We start from the raw sequence: 21,194 nt of genomic DNA, 5'->3' as shown, positions 1-21,194 counted from the left end.
CCAAGTGTGACGACTGCAACAGTGAAACATGAAGAACACAGTACAGTTGTGTACACTTACCATAAATGTAGATGTTCTAGTGTAGTCACTGTTTCAGTCCTGGTTTTTCACCCTCCATCCCCTTATCTTCCTCTCTCTTTACAGGGCTAGTTGGTATTTACTTTCTACTGGTGGTGTAATTCCACCATAACCTAGCTCCTTATTTGGGGGCTCCTGACATTTGGGGCAAGAAAAACTGATGTAATGGCATCAGATGCCTGTTTTTATATCACCGACGACCTGACGTCAGTCCTGGAGCGACAGCAACTGATGCAGAAATACTATGCCTCTGGTATTTGGGCCGACTGAGGGCTACCCCTGGCAGCATAACCCAAGTGTGATGACTGCAACAGTGAATACACTTGAACATCTACATTTATGTTAAGTGTACACAACTGTACTTTCCCTTGATACCTAGGACTCCCAGTTTAACCTCACCAGTTAAGTCTATTCTGATGGCAGCTCACAAATCATCCACCAGCAAGCTTTACTGTAGTAAGTGGAATTTTTTTTCTATTTGGGCCTGTCAGAGGGACCTGGATCCTTTCACAGCCCTGGTCCCGGCAGTTTTTGAATTCTTGGCAAATATATTTCATCAGTGCACTAGCTCTTCTACTATGAAAGTTCAACTGGCTGTCATTTCTAACTTCCACATTGGTGATAAACATGGTTTCTCTAGCCACTTGTAGACTTTGTAAAACCTTTGTTAAGGGTATATTTCTTTTAAGACCCCCGGTGAAGGATCCTTCACCTCCTTGGGACCTCAACCTGGTCTTACAGGCTCTGGTCTCTCCACCATTTGAGCCCACAGCATCAGTAGACCTTCAATTTTTATCCTGGAAAACAGCCTTCGTAGTGGCTATTACTTAAGCTAGGAGGGTATTGGAACTTCAGGCGCTATCAGTCAAAGCCCCATACATATTTTTCCATTAGGACCGGGTTTCTTTATGTACTAATCCATCCTTTCTTCCCAAAGTTGCTTCGTAAACCAATATTAACCAGACAATTAACCTTCCTGTTTTCTTTCCGAATTTTCAAAACCAGGTTGAATATAAATTGCATTTGTTGGATGTACGTAGACAATTGAGGTTTTACTTGCATAGAACTAAGGCCTTTCACAAATCCAATCAGTTATTTGTTTCTTACTCTAGCCCTTTTCTGGGCAAACCAATGTCGAAAGTGACTGTTGCTCGATGGATCTCCCAGTGTATTCTTAGAGTGTAGCCGACAAAGGCATTTCTCTTCCGGTTCAAGTTAAAGCACATTCCACCGGGTCCATGGCTACCTCTGCAGCTTTTTGGTCCAGGGTGTCTTTGGATGATATTTGTTCTGCGGCTACTTGGTCCTCATCTCACATCTTTATTTCACATTACAAACTGGACATGATATCTAGAGATAGAGCATCTTTTGACTCCACGGTGCTTCAGAATATCCTTCCATGAGGGCCACCCAGGTGTTTGGTAGCTGGGGACTCTGTCCCACAGGTTGATGACCAGATGAAGTCTACTTCAGATAAAGAAGTTATGTACTCACCATAATGTTCCATCTGAGTAGTTGGACCTCATTTGTCATCTATTGTCCCTGACTTTATCATTATTATCCTATTGTGGTATGTAGGAGAGGGTGCCTCTGCAGCTCTCCTGTTCATGCTTGCTTCAGGTTTTGGGAAGAACCTTTAGTGGTAAGGTCTCATTGGGTTGGGCTTATGTTTATGGTGCAGCAAACTCGATCTGAGGGAAAGAGGGAAACAGAGGGGTGTTATGGGTAAGGGGAGGAGCTTGGATCAGAAGCTGGTGAAGTGGCAGTCTCAGATCCGATCCGGATTTGAATACCCACTGGTTGATGACAAATGAAGTCCAACTACTCATATGGAACGTTATGGTGAGTACATAACTTCTTTCTTAGTCCCTTCCCGCATATCCTTAGCTGCCACACTAGAATCATTTTTTAATCCATACTCCTAAGTACTTTATACTTTATCTCATCTCCTCCTATCCTGACCGTTAGTAATTGAGCCTCCTCTGGCTCCAACCTTGGCATATTTAATTTTTCCTTAAACATTTCCATTTGTGCCAGTTCTTGATCTCCATATTTCTCTGCTTTATACAGACTTTCATAGAGTTTCTGAAATATTTCTAATACTTCTACAGGATCCCTTGTTATCTTCCTTGTTTATAGGTTCCCTAAGCTTGATGTCAGCCCTTTCTGCTTTCTGTTGCCTTGGTCATTGTGCTAAAAGTTTTTGTGCACTACAGTTATCAATTATCAAAAAAACAGTTGCTTAACGGCAATCTTTCTAAACTCATGCATAATATCAAGGTAATCCTTTATTTTCTGTTTAGCATTCTGCAGTTGCTCCTGTTCTTGTTCTGAGAGATTTCCCCTTGTTTTGCAATACTTTAATATTTGTCAGTCGCTCTAAATAATTCTTGTTGCGTCTTAACCATATCTCCCTTTCTTTTATTTCCACCCAATTTTTAAACTCCACTTTAATTTTATCCCACTCCAAAGCTATATTTTCTGAAGAAATTTATATCTTCTCTAATAGCTCCTGAATAATTTCCACTACCCATTTCTTAAATTCCTCTCTTTTCAGCAGATAGGTGGAAAAGCGCAATTGTCTCATTTTTATTTCATTACCCTGTGTTTTTATTTTAGTTATTATTGGCACATAATCTGAGATAGTTATTGGGTGTGTATCAAGACCTTCAATTAAATGCACATGTTCCTGTGAAATGTAAATTCTGTTTAGCTTAGCCCAGTTTTTGTATCTTGGGAAATAATATGTAAATTCACCCCAACCTCCTAGTACTGAATTCACATCTTCCATGCCAAATATTTTCATAAATTTCTTAAAAAAGCTACCCTCCTTTGTTATATTTTTCCTTTTGGGTCCCCCAAAGACATCTTCACTGTTGCAAGTAACATTCCAGTCCCCACCTATAAGTAATATTTCTTGCAAAAAGCTGAATTCTCCCAGAATTTTTGAAATCTCCATTATAACAGTTTTCGGTGGAATATAAATACATGCCAATGTAATCCTCCTCACTTGCTATTAGCCCCTTAATACTAACAATCTACCATTACTGTCTTTTTTAGCATCTTCTATTACTTTTGGAGCTCCTCTTGTAATTAATATTAGTAACCCTCTCTTCCTGTGCCCCAGGTTTTCTGCTAAATAACCATTCTGAAAACATTTCTTTATCAATTTCACATGTTCACTTCTTTCCAATTGTATCTCCTGTAGCATAGCTGTTTGGACTCTACATTTTTAATATAGTTCAGTGCTCATTTTTTTGTATTTATCTGTGAGACCATTCATGTTTTAAGACATTATAGAAAGCATCATATTATTGATAAATTATTCCCACTTTTATGTTAAATGTTTAGTTCCAGCTTTTGTGTTGCATGCATGTACTGTTTGGCAGTGTAATCTTTTATACAGTTGTTTCTTGTTATCTCCATTTGAGCCTATGTCACATCTTACAGAAATTTTTGTTTTACTGAAAACCCTCAAAAATACACACACACACCCCAATACCCCCTAAAAGGTATTAACTTAACAACATACAAAACTGTGTGCATATTCAAATATTGAAGTTTTACCCTCCTAATAGGAGCAGATGTTCCAAACTGACAGACAGACATACACACACACACACGAACTTGAGATATAACCTTAAAGAAAGTTGACTTTGTGTTATCTTTATAGCTCTCTCAGACAGGAAAACACTTGTATGCTTTCAGAAAACATTTTCTCCAAGCCATTTCTCTGTATCAGATTGTCTGCTAGACACAGGAGAACCAGACACAAAGATATTTACTAGAAAACGTCCCTTATAATATGCAGTATTTTTTTCATTTACTTGCTTTCTGTTAAAACGTGTTACTAGATTAAGCTGATGTCCTTAAACCAGTCATTCCTATATGCAAGACTGAAAAAAGCACATTAATTGTTCTTTTGTCATACTCTTTTTAACCAGTACTTTTTATATTGCATTGTCTACATTTCTAAAACTGAACAAGGAGAGAGGAGAAGGGAGAAACAAACAAAAAAATAAATAAATAAAAAAGAACAAGAGCACCTGTTTACATTACTATCCCCATTGCACTTAAAAATAACTGAAAAAACATTGCTTTATAACATGCAAAGAAAATCATGCACCATTTAAATAGTGGTATTCAGAAAAAAAATGTTTTACTTGGTTAACTTTCTCCCTCCTCTTCCCCTCTCCTTGTATATTTTTTCTGAACGTTAATGACATGAAGAAGGGCATATGCTTTAGAGTCCCCTACAAGGTTAGCTAAGTCCAAAAAATTTCTAATATTTCCAGATTTTCTTGTCTGTCACATTTTACAAATATAATTATTTGTTAGATATCCTGTATTTGTCAATTTCCAAGTTACTGATTTTATTCTGTAAACATTAATGACATAAAGTAAGGGGCTATGCTTTAGTAACTCCTACAAGTTTAACAGAATCCAAGAAAGTCCAATATTTCCAGATTTTCTTGTTCTGTTCCTGTTCACATCAGTCTCCTAAATCCTTTGTCTGCTTAATTTCCAACATAATTTTGTATTCTTTTAGTCAACTCTTATGTTTTTTTCCCTCTCTCAAGTATTTTCCATTGAAACAGTGGAAAAGGTTTCAATTGCACAGTCTTTCCCTGTGGTCTTTATTGCCAGAAGGAAAAAAGCAGATTCTCCTTCTGTCTCTTAGCTCACTTTTTTGAACAAACATTTGTATTTCTTCCTTAGCATGTATTTCATCAAAACATTATTTTGTTCCTCCAGGGAAAATATTTTGAAGATAGCTAGGTCCAGCAGTTTGACTCTCACTCCTGCTTCTCGGCATTCCCTGAATAATGAAATACATTTACTCCTCTTCTGCCTGCTGTACAATGAGTAGTCATTCTCCAGAAACACTCTACTGATCTCCCGTTTTTAATAATTTCTCCTTCTGCCACAGTTTTGTCAGAATCAGCTCTTTCTGCTGGTAAGAGTGCATCTTTACTATTAAAGGTCTAGGTTGTTTTCTCATAACCAAGTTTGGAGCATACACAGGATGTGCCCTTTCAGTGAACAATTCCTGTTATGGAATACCAGTCCAGTTGCTTATTTGTGTGTTTATAAAATTAATACAGTCTGTTCCTTCCATCTTCTTGGGTACAGCAGAAAATTTCAGTTTTTCCCTACGTGCACTCTCCTCTAATTCTGTTACTTTTTGAAACATCTCTTCTTGTGCAGTCTCATATTTAGCCAGCCTTTTCTTCATTTCAACCTCTTGAGTTTTGCAGTTTTATCACCTTATCTGAATATCTGTTTAAAGCGTCTTCCATTTTTTCCAGCCTTTTATTGTTCGAGCTCATATCCTCATCAGTGTTTCGTTTATTATAGTCAGTTCTGTGTGCAATTGCCTTGCACTTTGTCTGGAGCTTGCACTGCTTTTTGCTGAACAGCTACAGTACTTTTCCCAGTCAGTGATTTTTCATCCCCCTTTGTAGCTGATTTTCCTTCAGGTCCTCTGTATTTCTTTTTTCCTGGCATCCAGGCAGTGCACTTACTAGCCAGTTACTGAAATTTACTCAGAAATCTAGGTCCATTGGCTTTCTTTGCTAAGTTTCTGTTTTCACAGTGGGAGAGCTGGAATTAAGCTGTTACTAAATGTGCAACCATCTTGGAAGTCATCCCATGCAAGATTATGTTTGGTATAGCTTACATGTGGAAGGTTTAAATGCTTCATGACCCTTGCTTCGTATTATGACATATTACAGATGAAACTAGCATATCAAGTGTTTATGGAGGACTTTGAGGCTAGTGGAAAAAAGTCATTAAGTCTCTTAACTGGAGGTGTGAATAGACTAGAAGCTTACCATTCCTTCTAGGGACCTCATTTTGAGGTGGGAAAAATGAATCTTGACCTCCTTTGAACTGTTTGTCGCCTGTAAGATTTTTGTTTGTTTTTTTGAGGTTGTTGCATCTGCCAACTAGGAATGAGAGTGAAGGCCTGTCTTAACTAACTAGCTTACTTTATTTTATGTTAATTGTAAAGAACTTTTGCAAGGAACTGTTCAAGCACAATCCACTAGGGCAACTGCAACTGAAACAGTTACATTTCCACACGCATTTTAGAATCTGCATATGGATTCCATATTACATTTTCACAAAACATTGTAAGTTGTAAGCACAATGTATGGATAAAAGTAGTTAACACCATGGCTGTACTGTAGATTATTAATTGAGATTTTACCTGGATCCTAGATTTGCAGTTCCATGACCCTCCTCAAAGAAGTTAGTACAGGTGGATACATTACTTTAACAGAAAATCTTGCAGGAAAGGTTACTGTAGTGCTAAAGCTTCCCCTCTCTCCTTGCATCTGTGTGGTAACTTGATCATAGTTCCTGTTACGATTAGAAGGCTTGGATAAACTGCTTTTCATTTTAATTCTCTTGTACGTAATGCTCGCCTTAGCACTGGAATTTTACCGAAGAATGGCGCATTTATGTGAGGCTTTCAGATTTGAAGAAATAATTTATTTTTTTTATTTAACATTTTGTTGACCGGGAATGTCCGACTAGGTTCCACAGAGCCTGTTTTCAGCGGAGGCCCGGGGAGGAAATGCTCCACATGCATGTCTTTCGAATGTGGGAGGAAACCGGAGTACCCGGAGGAAACCCACGCGAACACAGGGAGAACATGCAAACTCCACACAGAAGGCACCCTAGCCAAGAATCAAACCGGAGAACCTCTTGCTGTGAGGCAACAACGTTAACTGCTGCACCACTGTGCCGCCCAAATAAAGTGCACATTTCATTTGTGGACGTTTTGCACCACCTGCTTCAGCACCTTCAAAGGCAAAGCAAAGATAGCCACTTTCGAGAAAATTTCAATAGAATTTTAAGAAGCGAAAGGAAGGTAGGTAAGACCAGGAATGTTATGATTTGTTTGTTGCAGTGATGACTTCTCATATATATATATGTGTGTGTGTGTGTGTGTGTGTGTGTGTGTGTGTGTGTGTATATATATATATATATATATATATATATATATATATATATATATATATATAAAATGTTATTGTTATGGGTACTTTCTACCTTCACTGTATTATTATTGTTGGATACTTCACCACTGCAGGATTTTATTCTTGCAGTTTATATTGTATGTGAAGGATTTGAAAGTATTTCTTTGCAGAGCAACTTTCTTCATTGCTGTCTAACCTGATGCAGTATGGCAGCACACCTGCATAAATGCCAACAGCAAAGCTTCAGATTGTTTTATAGGTTCTAGTGCTTCATCTGGGGTTTGGTATAAGCAGGGGTTGAGTGCACATAGAGAAGGCAAAGACCAGCTATCTGTTGTTGTGGATTCACTGTAATGTACTCGTCTTTTTAGAAATGTAGCAAATCTCTCTTTTGCTCTCCTGCAACAGACAAGGCTGCACACACAACACAAGACTGTGTTTAGAAGCTTATGGTTTTGTACACAGAGCCACAAGGCGGTGTATAGAAGCTTGTGCACTATTGTTTACCTGTGTGCTTGTCCTAGGAACTTTGGGAGAAAAATAGAAAACTGCCAGCATGCCATCCACATTTGACTGGCTTGGCCAAAAAAACACTTCAGGCTGCTTCACTAACTAGTTCCTTTGATATATGGTAAGAAAGAAGCAAAACTGAAAAATGTTGTGAGGAGATATTTCAGTGCTGTGCATATGTGATTTGTTTTGTTTTTCCTTTCCAACAGATCCTGTATGCCAATGAAGGGGAAAGTAGAAAAGATATAGAAGTTGAACAGATACAGCCAGCTGAAAAGGCAAATTGTCAAAATCACAAAGGTCATGAGTTTATTCCTACGTACTACCATTTTCCAACGAACTGTGAAGCCTGTGCCAAACCACTCTGGCATGTCTTTAAGCCCCCGCCTGCTCTTGAGTGCAGGAGATGTCATGTTAAGTGTCACAAAGATCACTTGGATAAGAATGAAGAACTAATTGCACCTTGTAAAGGTATGTTACTATGCAGTCTTACCTGTTATGACTTATTAAATTGCTTTTCGTACAGCAAATTAGTAAGTATTGAAAACCATTATTTTTGCCTCAGCCTTTTGTACTCCAGTATAGAAACCTTCAAGCCTCCTGTATGCAGTATGATCTTGAACTGTGTTTGCATGTAGTTGTAGTTATTGCTTAATAGTATTCTTTGGCAAAACAGTACGAGACCTAAGAGCACAATTTTTGGGCATTATTTTTTCTGGCATAGTTGCTGCTGTTGGAAGGGAATGCACAGCTTTATTCAGAGCTGCTGTCTTGATTGTGGAATGATGTAGTGTAGAATGCAAATGTGGCATCACATTGCATAATTGATTCATCAGATGACCACTGTGCACCCTTATAGAATATTTGAAGCACAACAGTGTAGTACAGTATGTAATCCATTTCATTAAGTCATTGAGCACTAGTGAAAAACAGCACTGGGGGTTGCAGAAATGTCCCTCATTCCTTAGATGGACAGCATCGTGACAATGTTTATCCAACTTCACAAAAGAGCTTCAGAACTGGGGTTGGGGAGATAACATGAAGACTAGGGCAGGCCGCAGGTTGGTACTCTGCAGTCTGTGGTAGAACAGTGCAGCAATCCACACAGGAATATACAGGTATTAGGATGCTGAGATGTTTCACTGGACTGAAATTTTTGAAACAAGGTTGAGCACAAGTGATTCCTTTTTGAGTTCCTGTTTGCTTTGTGGATGTGCAGCTATGAAGTTAAGTAAGGGATATGGGGGAAGGGATGCATGATGTCTGGAGGGACTTGCCCCTTTGCAGATGTGTTTTCTGGGGAAGATTTAATGAGCTGCAGGTATTTGTTGCACTTAGTTGAAGCTACAGTGATTTATAACTCAAGAAATTGTAGATGTTCATCATTTGTTCACTGCTTCAGTAGCCTTTGCTATATGGGTTATATCTTGTATACAAACTAAAATCAAACACTGTAATGCTAGGTACTCTAAGGATAACGGTACCACTTTTTTAGTGTATACAGATTTAATACCTGCTTTTGTCAGAAATGACTTCTTCAGAAAATATTCATATATAAAAATCTGCAGCTTTTATACAGATTAAAATATCCACAACCAATGAATTTAAAATTCCAATAAAACAATCAAACACTTAAAAATAAAAACAATTTCTGAAGTTATTAACCCTTTATTTGATAGTAAGTTTTCTCTCGCTAAGAAAACATTTAATGTTTGATGTGAGAGTGTTCAATCTTGCCGTTTGTTCTTACACATGGGTGTCTGAGTCGGCCGCTTAGCAAAGCTTTGCATCCAGAAGAAGCTCGAGATCAACCTACCTCCCACAATTCCCTCTGCCTTTACCTCAGATCTAGTTTGCCGCTGCAACCGATCGCATCGTTTCTGAACAGCTCAGACCAACTGGGAAGATAAGATAACTTTTTTCTTAGAAAATTTTCTTGAAAATTTTTAGGATTCTTGACTCTTATATTTAGTGTGTGTGTGTGTGTGTGTGTGTGGTCTGGTCATCCTTTTTCTATTATATATAGTTTATATATATATATACATATATATATATATATATATAGTTTAAGTTTACCTTAGGGCCTACCCCACTACTACTAAACTTGGATTTTGATACTTGCAATTTTATTGCTAGTGACTTACTAACCTGATTTGACAGTGTTTTGTGATAGTGTACAGTACTTTCTTACAGAATGTCTGAGAAAGCTAAGTCAGGATTTAAGAGGTGTCAGTGTGGGCAGAAGATGTCTGTCACCGACAACCATAGCTCCTGTGTCTACTGTCTTGGCCCTCTCCATCTACAGGAAGACTGTTCTATTTGTCATTCCTTTAGTGGAAGGGTCATGACAGATAACGCAGGAAGCTTATGGACAGAGGTCTTTTGAAGCCTGCCTTCCAGGAGGCTCTTGACAAGTCAGAAAAGGCTTCTAGATCCTCGAAGGAGTCGAAGACTTCGGAGCCCATGTCATCGGCTCCAAGTTCTTCGTTTAAGGTTCGTTCACCGGTTCCACAGACTTCGGGGCTGAGTGTCGAACTTCTGTCTGTCACCGTGCCTCGAGTCTTGGAACCGGTGACGGAGCTTCCACCTCCTGCTCTGTTGAGGTCGGCACCGTCCTTGATTCCTTCGACTCGGTCTTCCAGGCCCCTCTCCGACACCGACGTAGATCGTGTGGTGCAGAAGTTAATGGAGAACACGGCCCTGTCCAAACTCATTGCAGTCTCCTCTCAATTGGTGTCGAGACTCGAAGGCCTTCCTTTATCTCCATCTGATCCTCCTCCGAAGCCTACTCAGCCTTCGGAGCCGGAGACGTTGATCTGATGATAGTGGAGCCCTTGGTGCCGGAACCGTCCCTTTCTCGGTCGGCACCGTTGACCTCGACTCCGTCGGAACCATTACCGGACTCGCGGAGCCGACGATCTATCCTTGGTTCTGGGACCGAGAGTCGAACCAATGTTTCGGTGCCGACTCTCCCCCTTGGCGCCTCGGCACGGATCACTTCAGCTCCGTCCTCGGGGTAGATGCCCTTGGTTTCTGCGTCGGAGATACCTCCGCGTTCTTCGGAAACGGGGGATTCCTCGGCTTGGGGTCCAGGGGCTTTCGACCTTATGAGGAAGGTATTGTCTTCTCAGACAACCACTTCAGCAGAAGCAACTTCTCCCTCCCATAAAGGTCCATTGTCTTCTTCTGCACCCATGACTACACAAAAGCATCGAGCACCAGTGCCTCAGCCACTCCCAGAGGGAGCCCCATCTTCCTCGGAGGCTTCATCGGATGCCCCCCCGATGACGTTCCGAGGAAAAGACTGTGCAAGAGGAGGCATTTAGATTCTCCACAAGAATCCGTAACATCGGATACTGACTTGGATGAGTCAGAGGGGTCCCCAAAATCACCTACGGAGGATGTCTCCTTTTCTGACATCCTGGAGATCCTGAAACAGAGAGGTGATTGGCAGGCCCTACCCTCTTCTGAGGATGAGTCGGTTCTGCTGAAGGCATTTGGTGCTCGCACTTCTTCCTCCTGGGTCACTCCGCCCTTCGACGAGTTGATGGAATTAATTGCTCGAAGGGCGTGGGAGACACCTGACACAGTGGAGCCAGTTCCCAGGAAGCCTAACAAATATATAACTGCCCCTCAGGATAAGTCATACCTCACTAAGGGAGTTCCAGTGGACGCTATGGTGGTGGCAGCTGCCACGAAAAAGGAGATGTCCGAATCTTCCTCGTCTGTTCATCCTCCTAACAGAGACTCTAGGACCATGGACAGATATGGGAAGCGCATTTTCAGCTCAGCGACTTTTTCCATGCGATCGCTGAACTACTTGACACACTTCACAAGATTACAGAGGGATCTAGTCAAAGAGTTGGGAGATACCCTCCAGGGTAGTACAGATGCTGCTGTCTCGGATAAGGTTACAGCACAGCTCAATACCCTTACATCGATTGTGAACTCGTCCATGAGGCTCATCTCGTATGCGGCCGAAGGGTCGAGTAGGGCTGCAGCTTCAGCAATTGCTCTTCGTAGACAATCCTGGATGCGCCTGTGCTCCTTTGCGGAAGCCTTCAAGTCTTCCTTTACTAACGCCCCCTTTGATTTACTAACGCCCCCTTTGATGGCGCCACTCTTTTTGGCCCCAAAGTAAAGGAGACCCTGACCCGGTGTGAGCAGGAGGGAAAGACTCTGTCTGCTGTCGGAGTCCGTTTTTCCACCCCATCCAGACCGTACCCCAAAGGGCAATGAGGTGGAAAGATGTGGTTTCGTAAACCCCAGGGTTCTTTCCCAGGCACACAGGGTGATGCCCCCTCCAGAGGCAGGGGGGGGCAGAGGTGGAAGACGCCGCCCTAGCGGCAGAGGGGGTCCGTTGAACCAAGGTGACAGGGATACCATCCCTGGGAAGCCTTTCCAGCACTCCTGAGAGGAGGCCCGACTGTCCTGAGAGGAGGCCCGACTGTCCTGCTCTGGAGGCAGTCGGGGGACGCTTAGCTTTATACCCTCAGGCCTGGCAAAACCTTACTTCAGACAAATGGGTAAAAAGCATTATTACCAGAGGTTACAAAATTCCTTTTGTATTCACCCCGTTGCCACAAAAAAGATTCCCAGATGTACCATCCCATCTGCGAGGACCTGCAGCTATAGAAATCTCAAAGCTGCTAGAAAAAAAGTCTCATCCAACCAGTCCCCGCGGACCAAAGAGGATCCGGAACTTACTCAAGGTTCTTTTTAGTTACAAAAAAGACAGGAGACTGGAGGCCAATTCTGGACCTAAGCAATCTCAATACATATGTCAAGAAAGAAAAGTTCCGGATGGTCACGCTTCAATCGATCCTTCCTTTCTTACAGAAGGATGACTGGATGTGCTCAATAGATCTCAGGGACGCCTATTACCACATCAAAATGGCCAGAGCGTCCAGAGATCACCTGCGCTTCCGGCTGGGAGCCAGCCACTTTCAGTTTTGGGCCCTGCCTTTTGGTCTAACCTCAGCCCCCAGGGTTTTCACCAAATGCATGGCAGTGGTAGCGTCTCACTTGAGAAGCCTAGGATTCCGGGTGTTTCCGTATCTGGACGACTGGCTCCTTTCTGCCACCACCGAGCGTCAACTGATACAGGCCAGGGGCTACACACTCAGCCTTTGTGTTCAGCTAGGGATTTCGATAAATTTCGAAAAGTCTGTGTTACAGCCCTCGCAGCATATTTCATTTATAGGGGCAGATCTAGATACCCGTTCCTTGCTACTAAAACTCCCCTCCGCAAGAATAGCTTCCCTACAAGAACACGTATCTCTCCTACTATTGTCCAAAAAGTCCCCAGCCAAACTAGTCCTGAAAGTCTTGGGACTCATGTCAGCTTCCCTCATTGCAGTTCCCATGGGGAGGCTACACATGAGAGTTCTCCAATGGCTGCTGTTTGCACAGTGGTCGTTCCAACAGTTACCACTGACACACAAGATTCACATTACGAACACCTGCAAAGCACACCTGTCTTGGTGGTTACAGAATCACAATTTCATCAGCGGCCGACCGTTTGTGTTACCCACACCAACAGCCACAGTGACCACGGACACTTCCCTGATAGGGTGGGGGGGCATTTTTCAGGGACAGACAGTCCAAGGCGAATGGACCAGTTTAGAGTACAACCTGCACATCAATGTTCTAGAAAAGAGGGCAGTGTTTCTAGCGTTGCTACACTTCTCCCCCCTTCTACCTCTAGGGACCATTGCAGTTCAGACGGACAACATGTCCGTAGTCTGGTACATAAACAAACAAGGAGGAACCAAATCTTACCAGTTGTGCAGAGAGGCCATGAGAATTTGGCAATGGGCAGAATCCACGGGTCGCTTTCTGATAGCAACGCACATCCCGGGGTTATCCAACGTCATAGCGGACAGGTTGAGCAGAGCCATCCTGTTACCTCACGAGTGGTCCCTCAACCAGATAGTGGCGGAAAGGATCTTCTGCAAGTGGGGCAAGCCTTACTGCGATCTGTTTGCGTCTCCAATGAACACCAAATGCAGAAGCTACTTTGCCCTTCTACCCCCTCCAGGGGATGTCCCCAGGGACGCTCTGATTCATGATTGGCCCCCGGGTCTCCTGCACGCTTTCACCCCTATACCTCTGATACCGAGATTTCTTCAGAAAGTCAAGGACCAGGAACGGACTATAATTCTCATTGCCCCATTCTGGCCTCGACAGATTTGGTTTCCCTTTCTTCAAGCTCACCAAATGCGGGAGCCCTGGATTCTGGACCCGGTGCCAGATCTACTGACTCATTCGTCAGGAGCTCCCCACCCGTCACTCCTGTCCCTCAAGTTAGCAACTTGGCTGCTCCGCTTCCCTACTTAGCCAGGTCTGATCTTCTCTCTCCGGCGGTTCAGGACATTCTGGTAGCCTCTCATAAGGCTTCCACTACTAAAATTTACACCGGTAAGTGGAAACATTTCGTCTACTGGGTGACTACACAGCATTTAGATCCCTTAGTAGCCCCTCTAAACAAGATTTTGGAGTTCCTGTCCATACTGTTTCATCAAGGGGCCTCTACTGCTACTTTAAAAGTTCAATTGGCTGTGATTTTGAACTTCCATGTAGGAGAGAACGGAGCGCCCATTATGGCTCATAGGCTTTGTAAAGCCTTCTTAAAAGGGTCCTTTCATCTTAGACCAGCAGTTAGGTTTCCTACAGCTCCTTGGAATCTAAATCTACTCTTATCCCAACTAATGTTACCACCCTTTGAACCAGCTTCTTCCTGTTCCTTAAAGTTCTTGTCCTGGAAAACTCTTTTCTTAGTAGCTATCACTTCAGCCAGACGAGTATCAGAACTTCAGGCTCTTTCCGTTAAGCAGCCATATTTAATTTTTCACCCAGACAGGGTATCATTACGCACCAACCCTTCGTTCCTCCCTAAGGTTTGTTCAGTTAACAGCATTAATCAGTCCATTGAGCTTCCCACATTTTTCAAAAATCACTGCAATAAGCTGGAATATATGTTGCACAAGTTGGATGTTCATAGACAACTCAGATTCTACCTAGATAGAACTAAAGATCATAGAAAAGCAGACCAACTCTTTATAGCCTTTGCGGACAACAAAAAGGGCATGGCAGTGACGAAGCGTACTCTTTACAAATGGCTAACTGATTGTATTACCTTCGTTTATTTTGCTTCTAATCAGAGTTTGCCCACCAAACCAAAGGGACATTCTACTAGATCAGTTTCTACATCTTTGGCTCATGCGGCTCGTCTGCCTTTGGACACTATTTGTGCAGCCGCCACTTGGTCTAAACCACATACGTTCATCACTCATTATAAAGTGGACAGGACTTCCAGGGACAGAGCATCTTTTGGTTCCACTGTGCTCAGGAACGTTCTTCCGTGAGTCACTCAGGGTAACGGAGCTAGGGACGCTACCCATGTGTAAGAACAAACGGCGAGATTGAACACTCTCACATAAAGAAGTTATGTCCTTACCATAACGTTCCATGTGGAGTGTTCATCTCGCCTTTGTTCTTACATTCCCACCCTCAGGTCTGGAAGAATGTTCGGTTTAGAGGTCTGGCCTGTTTGTCTCCCACTAGTGGTCCCTCTGTTGTTCTACTGGCTTGAGCTAGTTACGTTCCTTGTGTGTACGTATGTATTCTTTATAGGGGATTACTTGGTTATTGCTGGATCTGGTGTTGTTTCTTGCAAACTAGATCTGAGGTAAAGGCAGAGGGAATTGTGGGAGGTAGGTTGGTCTCGAGCTTCTTCTGGATGCAAAGCTTTGCTAAGCGGCCGACTCGGAGCCGAGGATCGGCTCCGACACCCATGTGTAAGAACAAAGGCGAGATGAACACTCCACATGGAACGTTATGGTAAGGACATAACTTCATTTTTCATTTAATCAAGAGGGCTTATCGGCAGTCAACTTAATCTGCCGTCTAGTTTCACATTTTTCTACTGTATTTTTGTAGTTACCTCCCCTCTGATTCAACAATACTGATTCCAAAATATCTAAAATAAATTTGTTGTTTTTCTCACACTGAAATAAGTGCCTATATAGAGCATTATTGCTGTCTTTAGAGCATGTACATGTTCTTTAGTCCTTTTAGCCAAGCTTCTAGTGGTCATACCCACATAAAAGCCTGGGCATCACAAACCTGTATAGACCACTCCTTTGGTGTTGCATGTATACCTCTCCTTCACCCCTGTAGTATAGCACATGTGTTGTAAAGCTTCATGGGGACCTTCATGAATATATGTACAAACACTACATCCAGTGCATTAATAGGTCCCCACTTTTTTATAAGTCAGGAGTGGAAGAATCTTAGTATATTCATTCTCCAGAAGCTATTTAATGTAGTAGTTTTCAGTACCCTGACTTGTATATAAGAAAAAGTTACTCCTATACACAAAATTGTTTATATGAATTTCTTTTGAATGGTGACATCAGTACAGAACTGTATGTTCTATTTAGTTGTTGAACATCCCAGGTTAGGGTGTTTTTTGGACAACCCTAAGATTCATAAAAATCCAACTCACTCACCTTTTTAGACCTATAGTATCAGCTTCAGGTTGTGTTACTGAGGGCATTTACTTATTTTTAGATTCTGTTCTGAATCCCTTGGTTGAAAAGCTTCTCACATACATCTGGGACTAGTGGAACTTTCTGGATAATATCAGGAACTTCTCCGTGACATATGAATATTCTCTTCACAGCCATTATTTTTGTACAGTTGACAGTGTCTCTCGTTTTACATATATTCCTCAGAATGAGGGAGTAAAAATTATCAGAAGCTTTCTAAATAAATATGCCAACACTGAGAACCATATTGTGAATTTGTATTGTTCTCTGTTAGAAATATTATTAGAGAATAATTTCTTTTTATTTAATTGCAAAATTTACAGGCAGGAAAAAGGTGTGGCTATGGGGGCTACTATTACCCACGCCTTTGCTAGTTTAATTCTTGGGTGGTGGGAGTTGGAAAATTTTCCTGCACTAGTGCAATATTCCAATATTTCTTTTTACTCAAAGTTTTTTTTATTTTATTTTGATTATCAACCAACAATAATAAAAACTTTTACAAAGTAGATTCATATTAACCATAGAATTAACTATATACATATTTACATATAGCCTGACATCTGAGAATAAATAATGACAATTTAAACAAATAATGAAATTTACTTAAGATTAATGTCTTTAAGAGGAGGTTAGGTCCATTTGTAAAGTATCAATCAATGTCAAAGCTTTCCTCCAAGGATTATTAATTATTGGTTTTGGAAACAATCTTAATTCTTTGATTTTAATTTCCATTAATGCTGTCTTCTTCAATAAGCTTAGAAATTCTTCTCTTCCAGGTGCTTTGGTAGATTTCAATTTCTTTGTTTTACTCTTTCTAGCTATAGCTAATATAGTTCATAGGACGTAAAGACTGGTTTTCTTTAGAGAGACCTCCTCAGACACATTCAGTAAAATTAAAGTTTCGGTCAAGACAAAATTATCTGTATAGATTGCCTGCAAGAAAATATTAATATTTTCCCAGAAAAGGTTTAATATTTATGCAGTCATAAAATATATGAGACCAGTCAGCTTTATCACACTGTTGGCATCTCCAGCATATTCCATTGCAAGCGGTATTTATTTTTGTGATTTTATCAGGAGTTCAGAAGTATCTATGTAGGAATTTCCAGGTAAATATTCTCCAATATTGAGAACTATAGGTTAGTTTTACTGAAAGTAATATATTTGATTTTTAATCTGGGGTTAATTGAATCGAATATCCTCTAGTAATAAATAGCCAATATGTTATTTTGGGTATTAATTTGTAATTTGATATTAACTTATATAAATAAGAGGTTCCATTCCTCATATTTTCATTATTAAATATAATTTCAAACAATCTACTTATAAATTTGGGAACAATTGGGTAGGATGAATTATTTATTATACTACATAGATCCCTGGAGTATGTTAATATATTCTGAAGTATTAACCATTCATGAGGGTTTAATTTATAAGTTGTCATCGTATATTATATATCATACAGTGGAACCAACAAATTAGTTTTTTTCTGTTCCCAGTGAATGAATATGTCTCTGTGTATTCTGTCTGGAAAGGTTTTAGTAATGCTGAAGGGAATTACTGTTGGAAACCAATATTTTAATTCCATGTTTGTATTTATAAACTTTTTAAAATTATCATATATGTGATTTATTACATATGTCTTTATTGGTTTAGTTATATTATATTGTATATTTATACACAATGCATACCATAGAATGTTATTCTTATCTATAATAGTAGAATTTTTAGTAAGCTTATTTTTATTTAATATAATAGTTGTATGTAATTATTTCCAGTTGGATGTATAACTGGGGTTAATCCATTCAATCACCGTTTTAAGTAACGAAGCATTTATATATGTTTCATTGTCTGGGAAATTTATTCCTCCCTGATACCATTGTCTTATATGATGTGTATAAGATATTCTGTTTTTTTTTTTGGGTACCACAAGAACCTTAGTAATAATGATTTTATTTTCTTAAGATAAGATCTCTCAGGAATTAACAAAATAGCTTGTACTATACGTAGGATTTTAGGAAAAAAAAACATTTTAATCAGTTGAAGTCTGTCTTCAAACACTAAGAATGGATTATTATATTTATTCACTAGGGATTCTATTATCTCAATAATTCTTTTATAATTATTTTCCTTTATATCTTGTATATTATCAAATAAATCAATCCCTAAGTATTTTATTGTTGTAGCTTGTGCCCCTATAATACTATTCTTGTCTATTTGTATGTCCTTTTTTATTTAGTAGAAGATATTTTGATTTTTGTTACAACAAAGTCCTCAAATCTTATGAAATTTCTCCAACAGAATATCTAGTTCATCTAAAACCTCTTGAGTTCAAAATAGTTAAAAGTACATCATCAGCAAAGAGCATGATCTTAGATGGTCAGATATATTTATTCCTTTTATCTTTGGATTGTTTCGTACTAATATAGCCAATAGTTCGATAGCCAATGCAGATAAGATGGGTGACATTGGGCATCCCTGTTTAGTACCTCTCGTAACTTGTATGTGTTCTGAAGTAAAGGGTCCTAATTTAACATAAACTAAATTATTTTCATAAACTTTTTTAATAAATGTAATAAAGAGAAGAGGGGAATACATAAGCTTCTAAATTTTTAATTAGTTCCAATTTAAGGAGTCAAATGCTTTTTCAATATAAAGTCATATTATCAAGGCTTGTCTTTCCTTAAATAATCTATTAAAGTCAATTTTCTTTTGATGTGGTCATGTGTGTGTCTATTCTGAATAAATCCCGTTTGATTATCGTTAATGATTTCTTTTAATTGATTTTTTATTCTGTTTACCAGGATGGTCATAAAAAATGTGTAATCATTATTTAATAATGAAATTGGCCTATATGAGCTGCATAGGCTGGCGTCCTTGTTTTCTTTTAAAATGGGTATAATTAAAAAGTATTTCCATGAAGGGGAAATAATTGCATGGATTTGAATTTCAACTAATGTTTTATGTAACAAGGTGATTATATTCTTGGGAAATAACTTATACATTTCTGAGATTAATCCATCCATTCCAGGAGATCTACCAGATTTACTATCATTGATTTTATCCGTGACCTTTTTGAGTGTAATAGGTTTTTGTAAGTTTCTTTGTAAACTATCAGGTATTGATTTAATATTAGAGGCCATATCTCCTAAAATGGATCGCTCTATTGTATTATCTTTATCTTTATAATGTTTATTGTAATGACATTTGAAAGCATCAAGTATATCTCCTATTTCCGAGACCTTCTTATGTTTTTCTTTGTATAGAATATTAGCAATAGTATTAGATTTAGACTGCATTTTGACTTTAACAGACAAGTTATGTAAATGTTTTGGAGAAGTAACGTATGAGTTTGTTTAATCTTGCTATAGCTAAATTAGTTTTATGATTTAATATATCATATCTTTTATTTAGCTCTTCTCTTTCCTTCTTGTGCTGATTTAAATTAATGTGATTTTTTTTTATTTATATAATACGTTTCCTTTGTATTTCCTGTAGCTCAGATTCCCATTCTTTTAGTTTATTTTTATGCCAACCAATTACTCTCCCATAAATATAAGCTTTTAATGAATCCCAGACCGTTACTATGTTGACTTCTGCATTGTCGTTTATATCTAAATATATATTAAGTTCATTCACTAACCATTGTTTAAATTATTTGATTTTTGTAATGTACAAGGGTATTCTAGTTAGGGAATGGTAGTGGTTTAAAGTCTACTTGTAATTTTAGAACTAGTGAATTGTGATCTGATAGAGGGCATTGGATTATTGAGAAAGAAGTAATCTTTGATTGGAGATCTTGTGATATAAACATTTTATCTATTCTAGTTTGAGTGCCATACCTATAATCTTGATGAGAGAGTCACAGGGAGGTATCAATAACATTAAAGGTATCTATCAATTTTAGTGACCGAGTCCATCTTTTTAATATTTTTGCAGTAGCTGATAAACGTGGAGATTTTTTATTAGTACTTTCAGAAAAAACAGTTATACAATTAAAATCCCCTCCTATTATTCGATTCCCTCTAGAAATATTTATGATTTGATCTAAATGTTTTTTAACTGTTCCTATCCCAATACCAGGAAACCAGTATAACGTAGCTAACGTCCATAACCTATTATTCAATTTCATTATGACTATAGCTATAAGCCCATCTTTATCTACATATTTATATATTATTTCAGGGTTTAGGTAACTGTTTCTCCATATGATTGTTACCCCCCTTTTCTTAGATTTAAATTTGGAGCATGCTAAGGATGTTCATCGTGTTACACTGTTGCAGTCATTACTCTCGGGTTATCCTGCTGGCAGGCTACCCGCATTCAGCCAGAATTCCAAAGTCTAGGTCTGGCTTCGGTTGCTGTCGCCTCTTCCCTGACGTCAGTGGGCCAGGGGTATAAAAGATGTAGCCAACGCCATTTTCTTCAGTCTTTCTTGCCGCGCAGTGCCCGAAGCAAAAGCAGTTCGCAAGTGCTGGTCGTCCGACTCCTGAGATTTTCAAATCTGAATTTCAGAACCGAAGTCTTCATTAAAGCTAAGTAACCCATTGGGGAAACTTTTTCTTGCTCCAAACCGATGTCAGAAAAAGTTAACAATTGTATTTCTTGTGAGAAGCAAATACCTCATAAGGATTTTCACTCTTACTGTATTCCTTGCCTAGGCCCTGATCACAATGTTGCTAGCTGCCAGTTTTGTGCTATATTCAACCAGCGCACTATCAAGCGTCTGTTCGATTTTGCATTTCATTACTTTATCCGGAGATGTAATTATATAATGCCGGCGGAACAGCCAACAACCGGAGTTTACAAAAAATGCAAGGACAAGGATAGGCATCCAAGGTCCAAATCCAATGACGAAGCCTCTTCTAGGCCAGTCACCGGTTCTCAGTGAGGCGCTTTCGCAGCCCCTGGCGCCCGCTACCTCAGAGCCACAGGCCGCTACCGACTCCCATGTGGAGCCGACTGGGCCTCTGGAAACTCAAGGTATTAGACACTCGGAAATCAATCCCTCAGATGGGTCTGGAGCCACTGAGCAGGCATCGGCTTCTGAGGGTGTCTTCAGACCTAC

The 21,194-nt window shown here is 39.7% G+C and overlaps 1 protein-coding gene across 1 annotated transcript in view; it reads left to right on the top strand.

Moving 5' to 3' along the window:
* The window catches only part of ROCK1 (Rho associated coiled-coil containing protein kinase 1), a 4,526,103-nt gene that overhangs the window by 4,293,876 nt on the left and 211,033 nt on the right, over nt 1-21,194 (top strand). Inside the window, exon 30 of the mRNA XM_044065727.1 lies at nt 7,784-8,045. Within this exon, the coding sequence (XP_043921662.1) occupies nt 7,784-8,045 (262 nt within the window). The remainder of the gene's footprint in view (nt 1-7,783; nt 8,046-21,194) is intronic.

Source organism: Protopterus annectens, chromosome 3.part0 (genome assembly GCF_019279795.1).
Source record: "Protopterus annectens isolate FY-2018-M chromosome 3.part0, PAN1.0, whole genome shotgun sequence".
Classification (NCBI taxonomy): Eukaryota; Metazoa; Chordata; order Ceratodontiformes; family Protopteridae; genus Protopterus; species Protopterus annectens.
Note: the sequence above shows the minus strand (reverse complement) of the source record. Positions and strands in the feature narration are given on the sequence as shown.